The sequence below is a fragment of the Barbus barbus genome (assembly GCF_936440315.1).
Source record: "Barbus barbus genome assembly, chromosome: 15".
Lineage (NCBI taxonomy): Eukaryota > Metazoa > Chordata > Actinopteri > Cypriniformes > Cyprinidae > Barbus > Barbus barbus.
The window spans coordinates 18,693,506-18,712,831 of NC_136743.1; the positions used below are offsets into that span (position 1 = coordinate 18,693,506).

General features: G+C 39.0%; 1 protein-coding gene across 4 annotated transcripts; it reads left to right on the forward strand.

The window, feature by feature from the left end:
• Positions 1-237: 237 nt before the first annotated feature.
• Positions 238-9,410, forward strand: LOC306881056 (mitochondrial inner membrane m-AAA protease component AFG3L2-like). 4 transcript variants are annotated; one of them, XM_079434948.1, is made up of 17 exons: positions 238-450; positions 1,101-1,194; positions 1,281-1,328; positions 1,434-1,555; positions 1,837-1,989; positions 2,099-2,173; positions 2,870-2,994; positions 3,125-3,398; positions 3,491-3,628; positions 3,710-3,863; positions 4,082-4,189; positions 4,847-4,972; positions 5,063-5,173; positions 5,311-5,426; positions 5,504-5,704; positions 7,746-7,940; positions 8,069-9,410. In XM_079434948.1, the coding sequence occupies exons 1-17, from the start codon at positions 355-357 to the stop codon at positions 8,309-8,311; spliced, it is 2,379 nt and encodes a 792-aa protein (XP_079291074.1). In that variant the 5' UTR covers positions 238-354; the 3' UTR covers positions 8,312-9,410. The 4 variants fall into 4 exon arrangements, with proteins under 4 accessions (XP_079291074.1, XP_079291072.1, XP_079291071.1 ...); XM_079434946.1 differs by having other exon boundaries at positions 243-450; positions 1,281-1,340; XM_079434945.1 differs by having other exon boundaries at positions 275-450; positions 1,281-1,340; positions 2,867-2,994.
• Positions 9,411-19,326: the final 9,916 nt, after the last annotated feature.

Genomic DNA, 19,326 nt, shown 5'->3' on the forward strand with positions numbered 1-19,326 from the left:
AAAAAGCAGCCTACAATATTTTCCTTGCACCTTGTTTTTTCTTCATTTACAGTTATACCTAGACTTTTTATCACTTGATAAACCACAAAGATATCAAAATGATATCTCAATTCAGTAACTGAAAACAATTAATTGCAATTAATAAAGAGAAAGTGCTGAAAAGTAACAGGGCACAGAGTTTTTTTTTTTTCGGGCCACAGCGGGTTAAACATGGATATTTACATTGAGCGCGTCACCAGCGTGCACCGGAAATAAATCTCAATGGGACGCAGTCGATTTCAAGTTCATGTTGTCAAAACTTTTCGTCCGATGTCTTGTTTTCTTTATTGATTAGAGTCAAGAGCGCACAGTGCCATGATGGCACACCGATATCTGCATCTGTCAAGAGGCTGCAGGAACCTTCTCCACGCTCTGCTGCCAAATCTCAGATCAACAAACCGTGTGCAATCGGTAAATGTGCAGCTTGACTGTATTTCTCTGGATCTTTCATCATCTGTGAACGCATCGCTATACGCTGCGATCTGATCACGAATACGCATTTTGTTATTTGTGTCATCCGTGTGTCTTGTTTGCTGCAGACAGACCGGAGAGTTTGACAGTAAACAAGGCTCGGCCTGTGTGACATTGCGTTGGGTAACGCGTCTAGCTCATGTTATGTCACAGTTCTTCACTTTAAATCTGTTATACAAAGACAGCCTCCAAAACATCAGTCCGTGCTATTGCTAACTCTGCAATGCTCTTTAATATTGTAATCATTCTTGTGAACATCGTTATTATAGGTATAAAACCATTTAGAGCTTATTGCCATTTCACTGTTTTCGTATTATCTGCAGAAAATAGTTGCATAATAATTAATTACGGAAAAAGGGCAGGAACCTGTAAGTTCCTCAAACAGCTATGAGTACTGTCAACAGTACCTTCAAAAACCAAGGATGACTGAGAGATATAATATTAGAGGATCCTAGAGGTTCTCCCAAGGGGTCCGGTGTGGTAATGAGGAACCAAAACGGTGCCTTGAGAATTTAAATTTTTTACAGCAGTCTATTTTTCAGAAGTTGTGATTATATCTGTTCATCATCTCAATGTATTTGCATTTGAAGGTTCAGGGTGTTGGGCAAATCGTCCTAGAAAGAAGATCCTTGCTCTCTCAGGTCTTGGGCACCTATAGAAGATTAAGCTCCAAACCTCCCAAAGGTGTGAATTACAAGAATTATAAAATGACATTGAGTTCTCAAAGCTGGACTGTTTTGCTAATTGCATTTTATCTTCTTGCACTGAAGGATTTGAGAAATACTTCCCTAATAATAAAAACGGTGGTCCAAAAAATGGTGAGGTCAAAGGTAATGTTTCTCATAAGCGTATAATGTGAGCTAATTGCCTTTTATATGACATTCAATATAATCATGTTGTTTTCTGTATCTGTTTTAACCCAGAGGCCAAACCAACCAATGCTCAGAAGACCACTGGTGGAGGTGGAGGTGGAGGTAGTGGAGGAGGAGGAGGAAAAAGAGGCGGGAGGAAGGATGAATCCAGTTGGTACAGCCGTCTCCAAAAGGTTAAACGTTGTCTAGTAATTACTATTGGTAATACTAGGCTTATTGTAACATTTAAAGCTTGTTTACTACTATTTACTGAGGCAGATGTAATGATACATTATATGTCACCAGAGAGAACTCTGACATTGGAAGATCAAGAACATTTTGCTAAAAAAATGTAAAAGGTCAAAAAAAATTTCATGCCTTAAAAAAAAAAAAACCTAGGCATGGATGAATTGTTCACAATAAGATCAATAAAATGCACAATAACATGCCTTAATTTCTTTGTCATTTCATGCAGGGTGATCTGCCGTGGGATGATAGAGAGTTCCGTATGTATTTCCTGTGTGGAACGGCCTTCTGGACAGCCGTCACATATTATTTCTTCTTCCGAGATGGAGGAAGAGAGGTCACCTGGAAAGACTTTGTAAATGGTTACCTTGCTACAAGAGTGGTAAGTAATTATTTATATTTGATCTGTCTTTTCAATCAATGTTGTTGATGCTTCTTTCCACCTACATTTGAACTTTGATTCATGAAGTTATGTATTTTATCTTTGCTAGGTTGACAGGTTGGAGGTTATAAACAAGCGATATGTAAAAGTCATCTTTACCCCTGGTAAAACTCCAGTTGACGGGGTGAGTTCTTTACAATGATTTGATATAGTTATGATTATTATTTTTAGATAGTCATTGGTCACCAAGCCAGTGATCATATAATTACAGTGATTATCCATTAGCAAGGTCAGACTATCAGTCTGACACAGACTACCATCCAACAGTTCAGGGTCAGTAAGATATATATATATATATATATATATATTCCAGAAATTAATACTTTTATTCAGCATTAAATTGATTGAAATGCACAGTAAAGACATTTTTTTACATGTCATTTCTGTTTTAAATATACTGTTCTATTGAAATTCTATCAAAGTATCTTGAAAATAAATGTATCACGGTTTCCACAAAAATATTAAACCGCAAAACATTGATTACAATAAGAAATGTTTTGTGAGCACCAAATCAGAATATTAGAATGATATTTGAAGGATCATGTGACACTGAAGACTGGAGTAATGATTGCTGAAAATTCAGCCTTGCATCACAGGAATATATTACAATTGAAAAAAATATTCAAATGGAGAACAAATTTGACTGTTTGTTTGTTTTTTCAGTTTTTTTGAACAAATAAATGCAGCTTTGGTGAACATTAAAAAAATGACAGACCCCAAACCGTTGAGTTGTAGTATATGTACAATATTTTTTTCTTTTGTCTCTAAAAACTATGCATAGTAATGACACACAATGAACTGTGATCCTTTCTCCAAGCAGCAATATGTGTGGTTCAACATCGGCAGTGTGGACACATTTGAGCGGAACCTGGAAACTGCTCAGCTAGAGCTGGGTATTGAAGGAGAGAACAGACTGCCAGTCGTCTACTCCACTGAAAGTGATGGGTGAGATATTGTCATAAATTTGCAATAAATTTAGTAAAGGATAAGAGAAGTATCATCAATCAGACAAGGAACTTTAAATGCTGTGCATATTTGTTTCTTAATTTCAGTCTTATTCTTCTGTCATTTCCAGGTCGTTCCTCCTCAGCATTTTACCCACTGTATTGATTATTGGGTTCTTACTGTTCATGCTGAGGAGAGGGCCTGCTGGGGCAGGGAGGCCAGGGAGAGGAATGGGTGGGCTCTTCAGCGTCAGCGAAACCACTGCCAAAGTACTACGAGACGAGATTGATGTCAAATTCAAGGATGTCGCTGGCTGTGAGGAGGCCAAATTGGAGATCATGGAGTTTGTAAACTTTCTTAAGAACCCAAAGCAGTACCAGGATTTGGGTGCCAAGATTCCAAAGGTAACGCAATACTTTTACATATTACATAACGGGTTTGTAATTTAGTAAGTCAGTTACTTAGATTTCAACAGAGGGTTTAATCTACTTGTTAGGGGGCTATTTTGACTGGACCCCCGGGCACAGGAAAGACTTTACTTGCCAAGGCCACTGCGGGAGAGGCCAACGTCCCCTTCATCACTGTGAATGGATCAGAGTTCTTAGAGATGTTTGTGGGGGTTGGGCCAGCCAGGGTAAGTACATTTTCTGTTTCCTATTTTGAGCTTCATGGTTTTCAGTAACCAGTGTGACTAAAACATGATCATTTTGGGTAGGTTCGGGATCTCTTTGTTTTGGCCCGGAAGAATGCACCCTGCATTCTCTTCATAGACGAGATCGATGCTGTAGGAAGAAAGAGAGGCAGAGGCAACTTCGGCGGACAGAGTGAACAAGAGAACACACTCAACCAGTTACTAGTTGAGATGGATGGTTTGTGTTTAGCAATTTCAATTTTATTATAATTTCATTGTGATTTTAGATTGCTTTAGAATTTCATTACAATTTCTTGTAATAAAAATGAGTATTTTATTGGTCTCAAACTCTAGATCCTTCACGTGTCAGATCATCTTACAGTATTTAAAGTTCATATTAAAAATGATGTAATGTAATTATATATGCAAATTTATATTCCTTTCTCTCATTTGTAGGATTTAACACTGCTACCAATGTTGTAGTGCTGGCAGGCACCAACAGACCAGATATTCTAGATCCAGCTCTGATGAGGCCCGGACGCTTTGATAGACAGATATATATCGGTAAGGGTTTTTGTCACCAGCCCCCTTTTTTTTTTTTTTAATAGTTGATCAATTTTATCCTTTAAATTGTGGGGGAATTTAAATCACAGGCTATTTAAAAGCATCATTTATTTTTCCTGTCAGCAATGTGTTTAATGTTTTAAAAATATACACTACTTTTCAAGTGTCTGGGATCGTTAAGAATTTTAAATGTTTTTGAAAATTTTCTTATGCTAACCAAGGTGGCATTTAATTAATAAAATATACAGTAAAACAGCAATAATGTTAAATATTATTACAAATTGAAATAAATGATTTTCAGCAGTCATTACTCCGGTCTTGCGTGTCACATGATTTTTCAGAAATCATTCTAATTTGATGCTTAAACATTTTTTTATATTATCAATATTAAGAACAGTTGTGCTGCTTCATATTTTTATGGAAACTGTTTATATTTATTATTTTTTAGGATTCTTTGATAAATAGAAAGTTAAAAATAACTGTATATTTGCAATATTTTGTAACATTATAAATGTCTCTACTGTCACTTTTGATCAATTTAATGCATCCTTGTTGAATAAAAATATTCATTTCTTTAAAAAAAAAAATCTTACTGACCCCCAACATTTAAATTTTAATTTAAGTTTGTGTATTTTGTATAATGCATAATGATTGCAGGGCCACCAGATATCAAAGGCAGAGCCTCTATATTCAAAGTCCATCTGAGACCACTAAAGATGGAGGCAGAGTTGAACAAAGAATCTCTGGCAAGGAAGATGGCTGCTCTAACACCTGGTTTTTCAGGCATGTAAAGACTTTTTATTCATTTGGGTTTCAAAAGTCGTTTATGAGATGTGAACTAAGTTTCACCTCTTACTGATTTCTTTCTGACAGGTGCGGACATCGCTAATGTGTGCAACGAGGCTGCGCTAATTGCAGCCCGCCACCTTTCTGATGCCATCAATCAAAAACACTTTGAGCAAGCCATCGAACGAGTAATTGGGGGTAAGTGACAGATGTGAAATGTGAAAATCTCACTTTTTCTTAAACATATTTATAGCAAACTGTGATATTAATCTATTGGAGTGCATGCTTAGTTTCGGTGTGAAATTGAGATAATTATAAACTCCCTGCATATTTAGGTCTTGAGAAGAAGACGCAGGTGCTGCAGCCAGAGGAGAAGAAGACAGTGGCTTACCATGAGGCTGGTCATGCTGTAGCCGGCTGGTTTCTTGAGCACGCTGACCCTCTGCTTAAAGTAAAACTCACACTTATTCACCTGTACTGTAATACTTTGCTTTTCAGTGTACTCAGTCATATCATTGGTCGTTTCAGGTCTCCATCATCCCACGTGGGAAGGGTTTGGGCTATGCCCAGTATTTGCCTAAAGAGCAGTACCTGTACACCAAGGAGCAGCTGCTGGACAGGATGTGTATGACACTGGGTGGACGTGTGTCTGAGGAGATCTTTTTTGGCCGCATTACCACAGGGGCACAAGATGACCTGAAGAAAGTGACACAGAGTGCCTATGCACAGGTCGGTTATACATTTATATGATTTGACCATTGCCCGTATCATTGGTGGTTCATACATAGTAAATGGATGATTTCTGACAATTTGATTGTCATTTGATAGGATTTTACTTTAATTTTAATTTTGTGCTGTTTCGGAAAATGAAAAATAAAAAAAACATTGTTATATATTGTTTTGTTTTCTTAAGAATGAATATAAGGCATTTTGAGAGGACAAGTAGTACACACTGCTGGTCAAAATTTTGGAATAAGGAATACACTATTGTTTAATTTTGTCCGCACTATGGGCAGTGCGCCGACATATGGCGTGGTTGCGCTTCAGGCATAGCCGTGGGAACATATTTTATCTGAGGGGGTGCTGGGGGGTGGGGCTTGATGTTGCAGGGTGGGGCCATGGTGGGGGATTTTTGACAAAATCCTATATTAAACAGCCCAAACTCTTAACATACAAATGAAGACAAGAGTTATATGCAAACCAATATATAGTTGTGCTTTTGTGATTTTTAGTTCAAGATTTTTTTTCTTTAATATTTCTATTATTTTGCTAAATATTAACATCGCTGATACGCAGAAGTTTTGGTCAGTGCACTTTGGCGAATTCTCTCATGAGAAACAACAAAGTGCAGAAGTCCATGCGATATATAAGAGATTAGTTCATCACACTGCAGAAAACATCACTGATTATAGCTTATAGCTTTTTTTTTTTTTTTTTTTTTTAAAGAGTACTTACTCTCACGCTAAAGTGAATTCGGTGATATTCTTTGATAATGTAAATGTTCATTGCTCGCTGTATAATTTGTTCGTTGTTTGAATTGTGGACATGCGGTGTTATAATTAAACTTTAAAATTATTAAACATGTTCAGGTTAAACACAAATTCAATATTTACTGTCACAATATGGTAGCCCACTTGTCTAAAACGTTATGATGTGCATATAGTTAACAGATTACATTAGGCTACAGTGGTTTGAGCGTGTTTGACCAGAGACTTATAGCGCAATAGGGGGGGGGGGGGGGGGGGGGGGGTGCTGCAGCACCCTTAGCACCCCAGTTCCCGCGGCCATGGCTTCAGGTGTCCTGAGTTTGAATCCCGCCTTGTAGACCCAATCCCATCTCCCTCTCTCTTTCCCACTCACTTTCGGTCAAATCTCCATTGTCCTGTCAGAAAACATGCACAAATGCCAAAAAGCCTTGTTTTTTAATAATTATTGAATTATTTTATTATTTAATAATTAAAACATTTCTTCTTATCAGTGTTGAATAAGATTTTTCTGCTTAATATTTTTGTGAATACGCTTTTCACAAAACTGTGAAATACCTACCATTCAAAGGTTGGTAAGTTAGAAAAAAATAAAAAATTGAATTAAAAAAAATATTCTACAAGAATGCATTAAATTGTTTAAAAGTGACGGTAAAGATATTTATAATGTTACCAAATATTTATTTTTCAAACTTTTGTGACTTTAGGAGGTATCGCTTAATATTACACCTAAATGTATATTTTGTTTTTTAAAATAATAAAAATAAGAAATGTTTCTTGAGCACCAAATCCGCGTAATACAATGATTTCTGAAGGATCATGTTACACTGAAGATTAAAGTAATGGCTGCTGAAAATTCAGCTTTTCATCTAGGGCTGCAAAACGATTAGTTGCGATTAATCGATTCAAAATAATAGTTTATGTTTATATACTATATGTGTGTGTACTGTTTATATTTATCGTGTGTATATATAAATACACACGTGTATATATATATATATATTAAGGAAAAATGTTAGAATTAAATGTAAAATATTTATATATAATGTGTTTATATAAATACATACAAAAATATATACACAATGTAAACAAACTTTTATTTTGAATCGATTAATCGCGACTAATCATTTTGCAGCCCTATTTCCATCACAGGAATAAATTATATTTTAAAATATATTAAAATAGAGCACAGTTATACATATATTTAATTACTGTATCTTTTACATATTACATCCATAATATGATCCACAGACCCCTACTGAAAACTGTTACTCTTCCATCTACAGATTGTACAGTTTGGCATGAATGAAAAGGTAGGGCAGGTGTCTTTCGACCTGCCACGGCAGGGAGAGATGGTTTTGGAGAAGCCCTACAGCGAGGCCACGGCATGCCTCATCGACTCAGAGGTCAGAAACCTCATCAATATGGCCTATCAGCGCACACAGCAGCTGCTAAATGAGAAGAAGGCTGAGGTGGAGAAGGTACAGCAGACCACTATCAGGATCAATGCGTTTTACATGGATTTGTTTTCATCGACATGTCACATGAATTGTGTGTACACAGAAAACGACTGTGAAACATAACAGTAATGCCATCTTTTTACCACTAGGTGGCACTACATCTACTGGAGAAAGAGGTGCTGAATAAGAATGACATGGTGGAGCTGCTGGGCCGAAGGCCGTTTGCTGAAAAGTCAACTTATGAGGAGTTTGTGGAGGGAACAGGAAGCATGGACGAGGACACATCGCTGCCGGAGGGCCTGAAGGACTGGAACAAGGAGCGCGGCAGCGAGAAAGAGGAGAGTACGGAGGAGCAGGTGGCCCGACAGATCACTGGTGGTATGCCCTTCTGAGGACACCCGTTCACCATGGCCCCGGAGAGTCCAGAGCACTTATTTAAGAGATGGGAAACACTTGCCTGACGGACACTGAGGCAAGTACCCTGTTCTTCAGAAGAGCTGCAGTTCTTGGTAGTGAGCGTTGGACTTATGTTGTGTACAGTAGAGTGTTTATGAAATATAAACTTTCTTGTGCTGAAGTTTGTGTTTCAGCAAAATTTAAAGGATCAGGAGAGCTTCTGTTGAAGATGAAGTGTATTTTACGTGACATATCAGCACTTTGCCAGAAAATCTGTTTAACTTAAGGCAAAAGCACTGTAGCTTATCAAGAAAGATTCTCTCCAGGCACTTCAATTTTACCTATCAATGACCAAGAAGACATACAAAACAAATCTCTCTCTCTCGCTCTCTCTCTCTCTCTCTCTATATATATATATATTTATGTCTAACAGGAGACATGTTGAATCACCTGTAAGCTTTGTCGCTGATATGCACAGGTTGCGTTTCCTCTTTCTGTACATTAAGATCCCAGTTTGCAGTTCTGCTTGCTCGCTGGCTTCTGAAAGACTGAAATATATGTTAATAAAACAGTGCACAAAGTCAATCGTGTCTCTCACAGATTTGCACTGGCATGAGCGTCAGCCTTTGGTTTCCATGTTATTTTATGCAGTTTATGATCACGTCCTTTGATTGAAGGACGAAGCAGTCATTTTTGATGTGGTTTCTTCTGTTGAAGTTTATTTTCTTCATTTATGGCCCAGGCAGCTGCTCTTTGTGGTACAGGCTGATTAAACTATAGTTCATTTTGAAATAATTGCATACGACATCATTCGCATTTCTAATGAAATAGGATGCAAGCATACACAAATGCAGATAAGTAGTTCATTATGTTAATGATCATTTTATGAACGTGTGATTTCTGACAGCAGTATTTATTCTACAGTGCAAATCCAAATCACATCAAGCTTTGAGGTTAAAAACAGAACTCAATCTAATACGCATTGCCCTTTTGTGACTTCAGCTTGATATTACATTTAAATGTGTATTTTGTTCTGTGGAAAAGGGTTTTGAACATGTTTGAAAACCTAAATAAATCCACAAATTTCATATTGTTTCTCTTTAGTTCTTAATACCTCTGTGTGTGGCATGAATTTGTTTTTTTAGTTTTTTTTTTTTTAGTACATGGATTTCAGATTGTTAGGAGATACACTGATACACAGCTCCAGACTGCGACAAAAATGGTTGCGAATGCAGCAAGAAATAGTAATTAAAATGATTTAAAATTTAGTGGCCCTGATGATCAGGAAAATGAAAATGAACTGCTCCTTTTTTATTTGAGTCAAGTCAAAAAGATTCATGAAACCGTCCGTAATCTTGTTTGTCATTTGGTAGTTCACAATTAACTAGTTATGTTGATTTGAAATGAACTGGAAACTTGCTGAGATATGTTCTAAATCTTTGTGAGATTTAAATCTGTCTATTTTACTAATTGGTTGCTCATGTATAATGGGTGGCATGTTTCTCCCACCACTGTTTTGCATTTAAAACTAGGGGAAAACAACAACAACCCGCCCCCCAAAAACAAAACCAAAACACAAATCTATTAAAATAAATAAAACTTAAAAAAATAAATCAGAAGTTGAAATAAAGCTGAATTAAATATTAGGTAAAAGAATGAGAAACCTTGCCTTGGTAACTAAAATAAATAATTTGAAGTACTAAAATTACTAAAGCCAAAACTAATTTCAAAATTACTAAAACTTTGAGTTTAAATGATTTATAATCAGTTGATTTTTAAAGTAACAGAATTAGAGTCACAGAAATTGATATTAAATACAACTAGTGCAGCACACTAGTGTCTGTATCAAGTAAATTAATGAACAGACATTTCTGAACAGCCATCTTTATCAAGTGAGTCCATAATCTGACAACTAAAAAAATTTTTTTTAAAAGTTTGAAAAAGGAGTTATTTGGCTTCTAAACATTTCCTTTTAGGGGTCAATGGCACTCTTGCCATTTTGTTTGTATAGAGGCCTGAAATTTTAACGAGGAGAAATTCCACTCTTTGTTTTTGAACTGTTGCTGGAAGCAAATATGGATCAGTTTCTCTCTCAACAGATGCAGCGCCCCCATGAGAATCTGGTAACATGCTCAAAGAAAGCATGGACTTTAAATGTGTATTCACGCGAGCGTTCGTGATGAGAGTTCAAAAATACACCCCAGCCCACTTTCAGTGGCGTAATATTTGCTGGAGCACTGTGTTTAAACAGCTGTATGAATCAGCCGCTCGCTTGCCGGGGAGGATGTCCACATTTAGACCAGGCAAACACGAAGAGGCTTCCCTCGCTGTCTCCTCTGATTCAGCACTAAATGAAAGTCTTCCCCACACTGTGACATCACCTGCATAGATTAGCAGCTCGCCTCGGGAAAGTGGGTACTGCTGGAGTCAGAGTCATACTGAAACTGCTTTAAAAGGTCAAATGAGCGTTTGAGTCACCATTTGCGACGTCTGTCCTTATATACAGTGCCCTCCAAAAGTATTGGAACAGTAAGGCCAATTCCTTTATTTTTGCTGTAGACTGTAAACATTTGGGTTTGACATCAAAAGATGAATATGAGATGAGAGATTAACATTTCAGCTTTTATTCACAGGTATTTTCATCTGGATCTGATACACAACTTAGAAGATAGCACCTTTTGATTGAACCCACCCATTTTTCATGTTACCAAAAGTATTGAAACATGTGACTGACAGGTGTGTTTTGTTACCCTGGTGTGTCCTATTAATTGATTATTCAAACAATAAATAGCACTGAATGTCTGCGCTCAGTTTCAGATCCGTGCAGACTGCATTTATAGTTAGTTAGACGTGTAACCAACATGAAAACCAGAGAGGTGTCTATGGGTGAAAAATAAGCAATTGTGAAGCTGAGAGAAGATGAAAAATCAAGCAAACCATTGCACAAACACTGGCAATAGCAAGTACAACCATATGGAATCTCCTGAGGAAGAAAGAAAGCACTGGTGTACTAAGTAACACACCTCAAACAGGTAGATCAAGGAAAACATCTGCAGTTGATGAGAGAAACATTGTGACAGCTGTAAAGAAAGACCCTACAACAACTGTTAGTGACATCAGCAACAACCTCCAGAGGGCAGGAGTGAAGGTATCACAATCTACTGTTCGCAGAAGACTTCATGAACAAAAGTACAGAGGCTACACCAGAAGATGCAACTCATTAGCAAGAAGAATAGGAGACGAGCCTCAAAAATTCTGGGACAAGGTTTTATGGACTGATTTTATGGAAGTGATGGAAAGGCTAAAGTTTGGAGAAAGAAAGGATCTGCTCATGATCTCAAACATACAAGCTCATCTGAAACACCGTGTACACAGGTGTACATTATAGTACACATTACACAATTAATGTAATGGCTTGGGCTTTCATCGCTGCTTCTGGGACAGGCTCATTAATCTTCATTAATGATGTAACACATGATGGCAGCAGCAAAATTAACTCAGAAGTCTACAGAAATATTTTGTCTGATCATTTACAGAAAGATGCAACCAAACTGATTGGGAGATCCTTCATCATGCAGCAAGATAATGACCCAAAACATAGTGCCAAAACAACAAAGGAGTTCATCAGGGGCAAGAAGTGGAAGGTTTTAGACTGGCCAACCTCCAGACTTAAACCCTGTAGAGTATGCATTTTACCTGCTAAAGAAGAGACTGAAGGGAGTAACCCCCCAAAACTGAAAGAGGCCTGGAAAAGCATCACAAAAGATAAAAGACCATATCCAGATGAATATGCCTGTTAATAAAAGCTGAAATGTTAATTTCTCATCTCATATTCATCTTTTGATGTCAAACCCAAATGTTTTCAGTCTACAGCAAAAATAAAGGAATTGGCCTTACTGTTCCAATACTTTTGGAGGGCACTGTATATGGATAGATGAAGCGAGACTGCTTGCGTTGATCCTATTTGGACAGGAAGTTTTGAGCTTTGTCAGTTTAGAACCTGTGAAATTTCTGGGCCAGGTAAAATATGCCTACTTGAAAGTGAAATGAATAACATGCTTTTACTGGACTGGAGAGCATGGGGCTGAGAGAGGGCAATAAGATCGGCAAAGGACCTGAAGCAAGGAATCAATCGAATGGATCGTTTTTTTAAAGGCATCATGACATGAGAAATCGAATTTGCTTTGATCTTATATAACAGGTCTTTGTACCATTAAAACATCCTGCAAGTTTCATAGCTTAAAATGCCCTCCTCATTATAAACGAAGCATTTATTTAATCAAGCTCCAAAAACGGCTCGTTTTGGATTTGAGGTACTAAGTGTCGTCACCTGGACGTAGTCGTTTGCTTAAACACTGCCCCCAAAGCAAGACATCGATGAATAGTCGTCTTCTCACCATAGGCCTCGCCCACTGGCGTTCACTTATTAAAGGGTAACTAAACCCCTGGTCAGAGCCTAAATCCACCCACTGGCAATATTTGAAAAATGCAAATGCCTCGTTTATAATGGGTTTTATTGTTTTTGTGTCATCGCACCGGGACACAGCATCACAATACGGTAAGGGGCGTAACATTTCCGTCTCACACTTGAGGTATTCGGCCAATCACAACGCACTGGATAGCTGGCCAATCAGAGCACGCCTTGCTTCTCAGAACGATGAGCTTTGTAAAAATCGACGCGTTTCAGAAAGGCGGGGCATAGAAGAACAACAATAATGTACAGTATGTGGAAAATAATGTTTTTTGAAACTTAAACCACATAAACATTGCATTACACCAAATACACAAAATAATGTTCTTTTTAGCAGTGTCTTATGACCCCTTTAAATAAGAATATTTTTCTTACAAAAAGTCATTGATTCACTACAGCAGGCCTTTATTCACCCCGTGAGGCACTGTTTGCATTATGATTCAGCGATATGATCGGTCAGATCATCTCATCTGTCAATCAAACTCTCTGCGAAAGGTCAATTACTATTAAACTATTAAACGGTTGTGCTGCTATATGTTTTTGTGGAAATGTAATACTTTTTTCAGGACACTTTGAAATGAAAGTTCAAATTAATAATTTTATTTGAAACAAATCTTTTGTAAGCTACTAGCTATCAAGTTAGCCTTGGAGGAGTGGAGACACTGGCTAGAGGGAGCATCTCAACCATTCACTGTACTCACTGATCGTAAGAACCTAGAATACCTCCGTGAGGCCAGACGTCTCAACCCCCGTCAAGCCCGCTGGGCTCTATTCTTCACCCGGTTCAACTTCCAGATTTCATATCGCCCAGGTACTCGGAATATCAAAGCCGATGCTCTATCACGAATTCATTCTCCAGAGGAACCTACCGATGAGCCAGAACGTATTCTACCCACCAACATAATTGTGAACCCCATTGCCTGGTCCTCTCCACCAGTCGTCTCAGACACTCCTCCAGCCAATCCGCCGGGCTGTCCTCCAGACCACCAATATGTTCCTCGGACACAGCGCACTCCCCTCATTCACTCTTATCACACATCTCTTGGTACTGGTCACCCAGGGGCCAACGCAACTCTCTCGCTGCTAAAAGATCGCTTCTGGTGGCCTAACATGGCTAGGGATGTGAGAAGGTTCGTTCAGGGCTGCCCAGAGTGCGCCAAGGCCAAAAGTTCCCGACATCTTCCTGCTGGCAAGTTAATACCTCTACCCATTCCTAATCGCCCCTGGTCACACTTAGGAGTAGATTTCATAACCGACCTGCCACCATCCGACAACCACACATGCATCCTGGTTGTTATTGACCGATTTTCCAAGTTTACTCGACTCATTCCTCTGCCTGGGCTACCCACTGCTATGCAAACAGCTGAACTCCTCTTCAACCACGTATTCAGATGTTTTGGTCTCCCCGAAGACATTGTATCCGACAGAGGACCCCAATTCATCTCCCGTGTCTGGAAAGCCTTCTTTTCTCTCCTAAGTGTGACCATCAGTCTAACCTCCGGATACCACCCACAGTCAAATGGGCAGACTGAACGAAAAATCCAGGAAATAGGGCGATTCCTGAGAACCTTCTGTCATAGCCGCCACAACTCCTGGAACCAGTTCCTTGGCTGGGCCGAGTACGCCCAGAACTCTCTCCGGCAAGCCTCTACTGGACTCACTCCCTTCCAGTGCGTACTCGGTTTCCAGCCTCCCCTGTTCCCATGGTCCGGGGAACCCTCGGATGTTCCTGCAGTGAATCACTGGTTCCAAGAGAGCGAGGGAGTCTGGGACTCCGCACACCATCACTTGCAGCAGGCTGTGCGCAGGCAGAAGATCACCGCAGATGCCCGTCGATCTCCAACTCCCACTTACCTGCCGGGCCAAAAGGTATGGCTTTCTACACGGGACATTAGGATGCGCCTGCCTAGCCGCAAGTTGAGTCCCAGATTCGTTGGCCACTTCACCATCTTGGAACAGGTCAACCCGGTCACGTACAAATTACAACTTCCGGCACATTACAAAATCCATCCTACATTCCATGTCTCTCTTCTAAAACCCTACTATCCCTCTGTTTCCCCAGAGCCTGGTCCTGACGAGGAACCCCCTCTCCCGCTTATCATCGACGACGGGGCCATCTACAAGGTTCATGACATCTTAAACTCCCGGCGTCGTGGTGGCAGACTGGAGTACTTGGTGGACTGGGAAGGTTACGGCCCGGAGGAACGGTCTTGGAAACCCAAGGATGATGTTCTTGATCCCAGCCTACTAGAGGACTTTCATGCTGCTCATCCAGATTGTCCTGCACCTCGAGGCCGAGGCAGACCACCACGACGCCGAGGTCGGCCCTCAGGAGCGGTCCGTGGGGAGGGGGGGTACTGTCACAGAAGGACCAGGCTCCTCGCACAGCCAATTACCTCGCTCCACCTCACCTGATTATTAATCACCAGCACCTGCACCTCATTATCACCATCATCACCAGCCACATATAAGCACCTTCACTAGATCACTCAGTGTCCGATCTTGTACCTGCGACAAGGACCGACGCCCTACGAAGCCCTAGTGCTGAGTATACATCTCTTATTACTTACCTGCTACTTACCTTCTGCCTTGTCCTTCTCCATTCCCTCTCCATCATCAGATCCTGTTTGGCTGTTGTGGCTGTCCGCTACCTCCCGTAGTCCTGGCACACCGATCTCCAGAGACCTGCCAAGACAAGAGAGACATTATAAGAATCACCAATCACCACTATCCGCACGAAGTGTGACTCACCTGGGTTGGAAAAGCTATCACCGTTGTTGTGTGACTGAGCACCTGAATAAAGCACCGATTGTTTTACTTACCTCTGTGTGGACTGTTCCGTTACAACTGCCTAAATAAAAGTATTAATTAATCAATCAATCTTATTTTACTGACCCCAAACTTTTGAACGGTAGTGTACGTGTGCTGTACAACTAGCCAATATAATTTATAAAATCACCAGAAGTTTGCTTTATGTAGCAAGTTTACAAGCACTTCAGGAAGTTTGAGGAACACTAACTGTTACTCATTTTGACAGAGAATAACTCATGGACACATGTAAAAACGTGATTGCTTCAGGAGATGCAGAGGCAGTTAGCAGTGAAAGTTGCACGCATGACTTCAGGTGATTCATTGGCGATGATCAGCGTCTGGAGCAGGTAGAGTGATGAAGAGAAAGAGCAAGGGATCCCACCTACCATCAGTACCACAACGTCACTCAGCGCTGCCTGACTCATACAGAAGTGTAGTAGTGGGTGAGGACTATCCTGCCAAAATTCACTCGCACACCAACTCCTTACAGCCTCTTACATCATCAGACTCACATTTATGACACCATAACACAAGCACAAGATACTATAGGAACGAGCCATTTTTAACAACTTCCAAAGAATAGTTCTCATATTTTTGTTCTTCAACACATGTGGAATTTGACCGCAGAGAAGAAAAACTAAACAGACTTGTGGGTTTGATTAAAGCAATAGAGCAAATGAGATTCGTAAAATGATGTCTGAAGACAGTAGAAGTTTTCTCAAGAAAAAAAGGAAATTAAAAACGTGAGAATGCACAGATGATGAGGCCTATCTTACTCATTCCCAGTGTCCCTCTGTGTGTCATCTATAGAGAGAGGAGGCGTGGCAGGCAGTAGGATGTGTGATGACACCACCTTATGGGCACCTTTCAGAAATAGCAAACTCACCACACACGCGTACACACGCTGCCCAGGCGAACATGTGGCAATGCTAAGAATAAGTGTTTAAGAGTTGAGAATGATCCATTGGAGTGTTGTGTTCTTTTCTAAGTGTTAACAAATCCAGGAATAGATGCAGTGATGCCAGTGGGTGGATGAAGGGTTGCCCGTATGATGAGCCCACGAGCACATCAGCAAGAAACTTTGGGAGTTTTTATGCTTTTGCATTTGATTATACAAAATAATCAATTTAATAAAATAAATAAAAAAATCATTAGCATCAATAAACAGGGACTCCCAATACATCTGGACTCCACTGACTTTCACTGTATGGAACAAATATTTTCAAAATATGTTCCACAGAAGAAAGTAAGTCGTACAGGTTTGGAACAACATGAGGGTGAGTGAATGCTGACTTTTTTTTTTTTTTTTTTAAGGTTAACTATGCCTGTAAGATTGAGTCATTTCATAAGGATTTTTTTTTTTTTTAAATATTTTACACAATACCAATAAAATCAAAACAAGACATAGGGCCTATTGGCTGATGAGCCACAACATGGAGATTATGAAAAAAATATTTCTTCAGATCTTAGTTAAAAAATAGACTAACATTCAAATGTTTGAAGTCGGTAGGATTTTTTTCTTTCATTCATAAAGGACAAATTAAATTGATCAATTTTAAATAGATGCTATTCTTTTTAACTTTCTGTTCAACATACTGTTTTCAACATAGATGAGAAATGGGCCCCAAATCAGCATACGACATTACATTTATGCATTAAGCAGATGCTTTTATCCAAAGCAAATTCAAAAAGAGGAACGAAACAATAGGTAAAAGTCATTAATATTTATAGTACACAAAGCCAGGTTTATGAGACAATGATAGAATGATTTCTGAAGGATCATAAGATGCTGAGTAATGGCTGCTGAAAATTCAGCTTTTCTATCACAAAAAATAAATAAATATTAAAATAGAAAACGGTTAAATTGTAATAATATTTTACAATGTTACTGTTTTTGGTCTCACTTTATATTAGGTGGTCTTACTATGTATTTACATCAAAAATGTGCTTATTGTGTTCATATTGTTTTGCAAAACACTTTTGCTGCAATTGAGGTGGGATACGGGTAAGGTTAGGGACAGATTTGGTGGTATGGGTAGGTTTAAGGGTGGGTGAAGGTGAAAGGGATGGGTCAACAGTGTAATTATAAATGTAATTACAGAAGTTAATTACAGATGTAATTACATGCAGTTTTTTTTTTAAATAAGTCAAATGTAAAAATGTGTATGTACACAATAAACATTGTATCGAACAATTAATTTAAATGCAAGTACAAAGTAGTTAAAGCCACCTAATATAAATTGGGACACTGTTTTTCTGTATTAGTTATCAAATACATGCAATCTTGGTGGTAAAAATGTAAAATTGATCAGCCTTGACTTTCAGCTATATAGCCATCATGATAGAGTGTTTTTAAAACTGAATCAGAATTAGCTTTATTGCCAGGTATGTTTGCACACACGAGGAATTTGTTTTAGTGACGGTAGCTCCACAGTGCGACAGAATGACGACGACAGGACAGGACACATAATTAAAAAATAATGTACAAATATACAAAATGGACAATATGCAAAATAGCACAAACACAATATACAAAATAGACAATTCAGTATGTACAGGTACGTTAGGTGCAAAATTTGAAATGTAATAAGTATGTGTGTTAAATAAAAAATAAAAAGTATGATAGTGTTATCATACTTTTCATACGCTCCGACTATATTTCGCACGCTGGGGGATGGTGTCTTGTAATTGGTGATGTCTTTCAGACCTTTTCACGCTGAAGCTGTGTCACTGGAAGATAATTGGATCCTTAGCTTATCGGAATAATTCATCTTTGCCACTCTGATCTCCTTTTCTCGTGTGTATTTGGCCTGTTTATACAAGACTGTCCCCATTCCTGTAAGCATCTTCTTTGGCCTGACGGAGCTGTCTGAGTTTTGCAATGAACCACGGTTTGTTGTTGTTATAAGTTAGATGAGTCCTGGTAGGAATGCACATATCCTCACAGAAACTGATATAAGATGTTTCAGTCTCTGTGAGCTCGTCCAGATCATTTGCAGCAGCTTCAAAAACACTCCAATCAGTCAGGTCGAGACAGGCTTGTAAAACCCGCTCTGTCTCATTAGTCCATCTCTTTATAGCTCTATATAATACAGGTTTAACAGATTTAAGTTTCTGCCTGTAGGTCGGAATAAGATGAACCAAACAGTGATCAGAGAGTTCTAAAGCTGCCCGTGGAATGGAGTGATATGCATCCTTTATTGCTGTGTAACAGTGATCCAGTATATTACTGTCTCTGGTGGGACATGTAACATGCTGTCTGTATTTTGGCTGTTCACGGGAGAGATTTGCTTTAAGTCAATAGTCAAGTCAATATTATTTGTATAGCGCTTTTAACAATGCAAATTGTGTCAAAGCAGCTTTACATCGGCTTGATATAAAGCTGGGTGGCTTTATATCAGCTTTACAGTATTTAGACGGGGAAATAGTTTGTCGAAATAGTGTCATTCTCCTCTGGCCAGACAAAATAAGCAGTTTAAATCTAGGCTACAGCAGAATCAGATTGTGCAAAGGACGCAGTTGATTTTGATATTCTAGATATTATTTGAGTTTTGAGATCGCAGCGGACGTGAAGGACTATAATGCGATAAGAGCTCACTCAAATACTGAGGTGCCAAACCATTCAGGGCTTTATAGGTAATTAGCAAGATCTTAAAATGTATACAGTGTTTAATAGGGAGCCAGTGCAGTGTTGACAGAACCGGGCTAATGTGATCATACTTCCTGGTT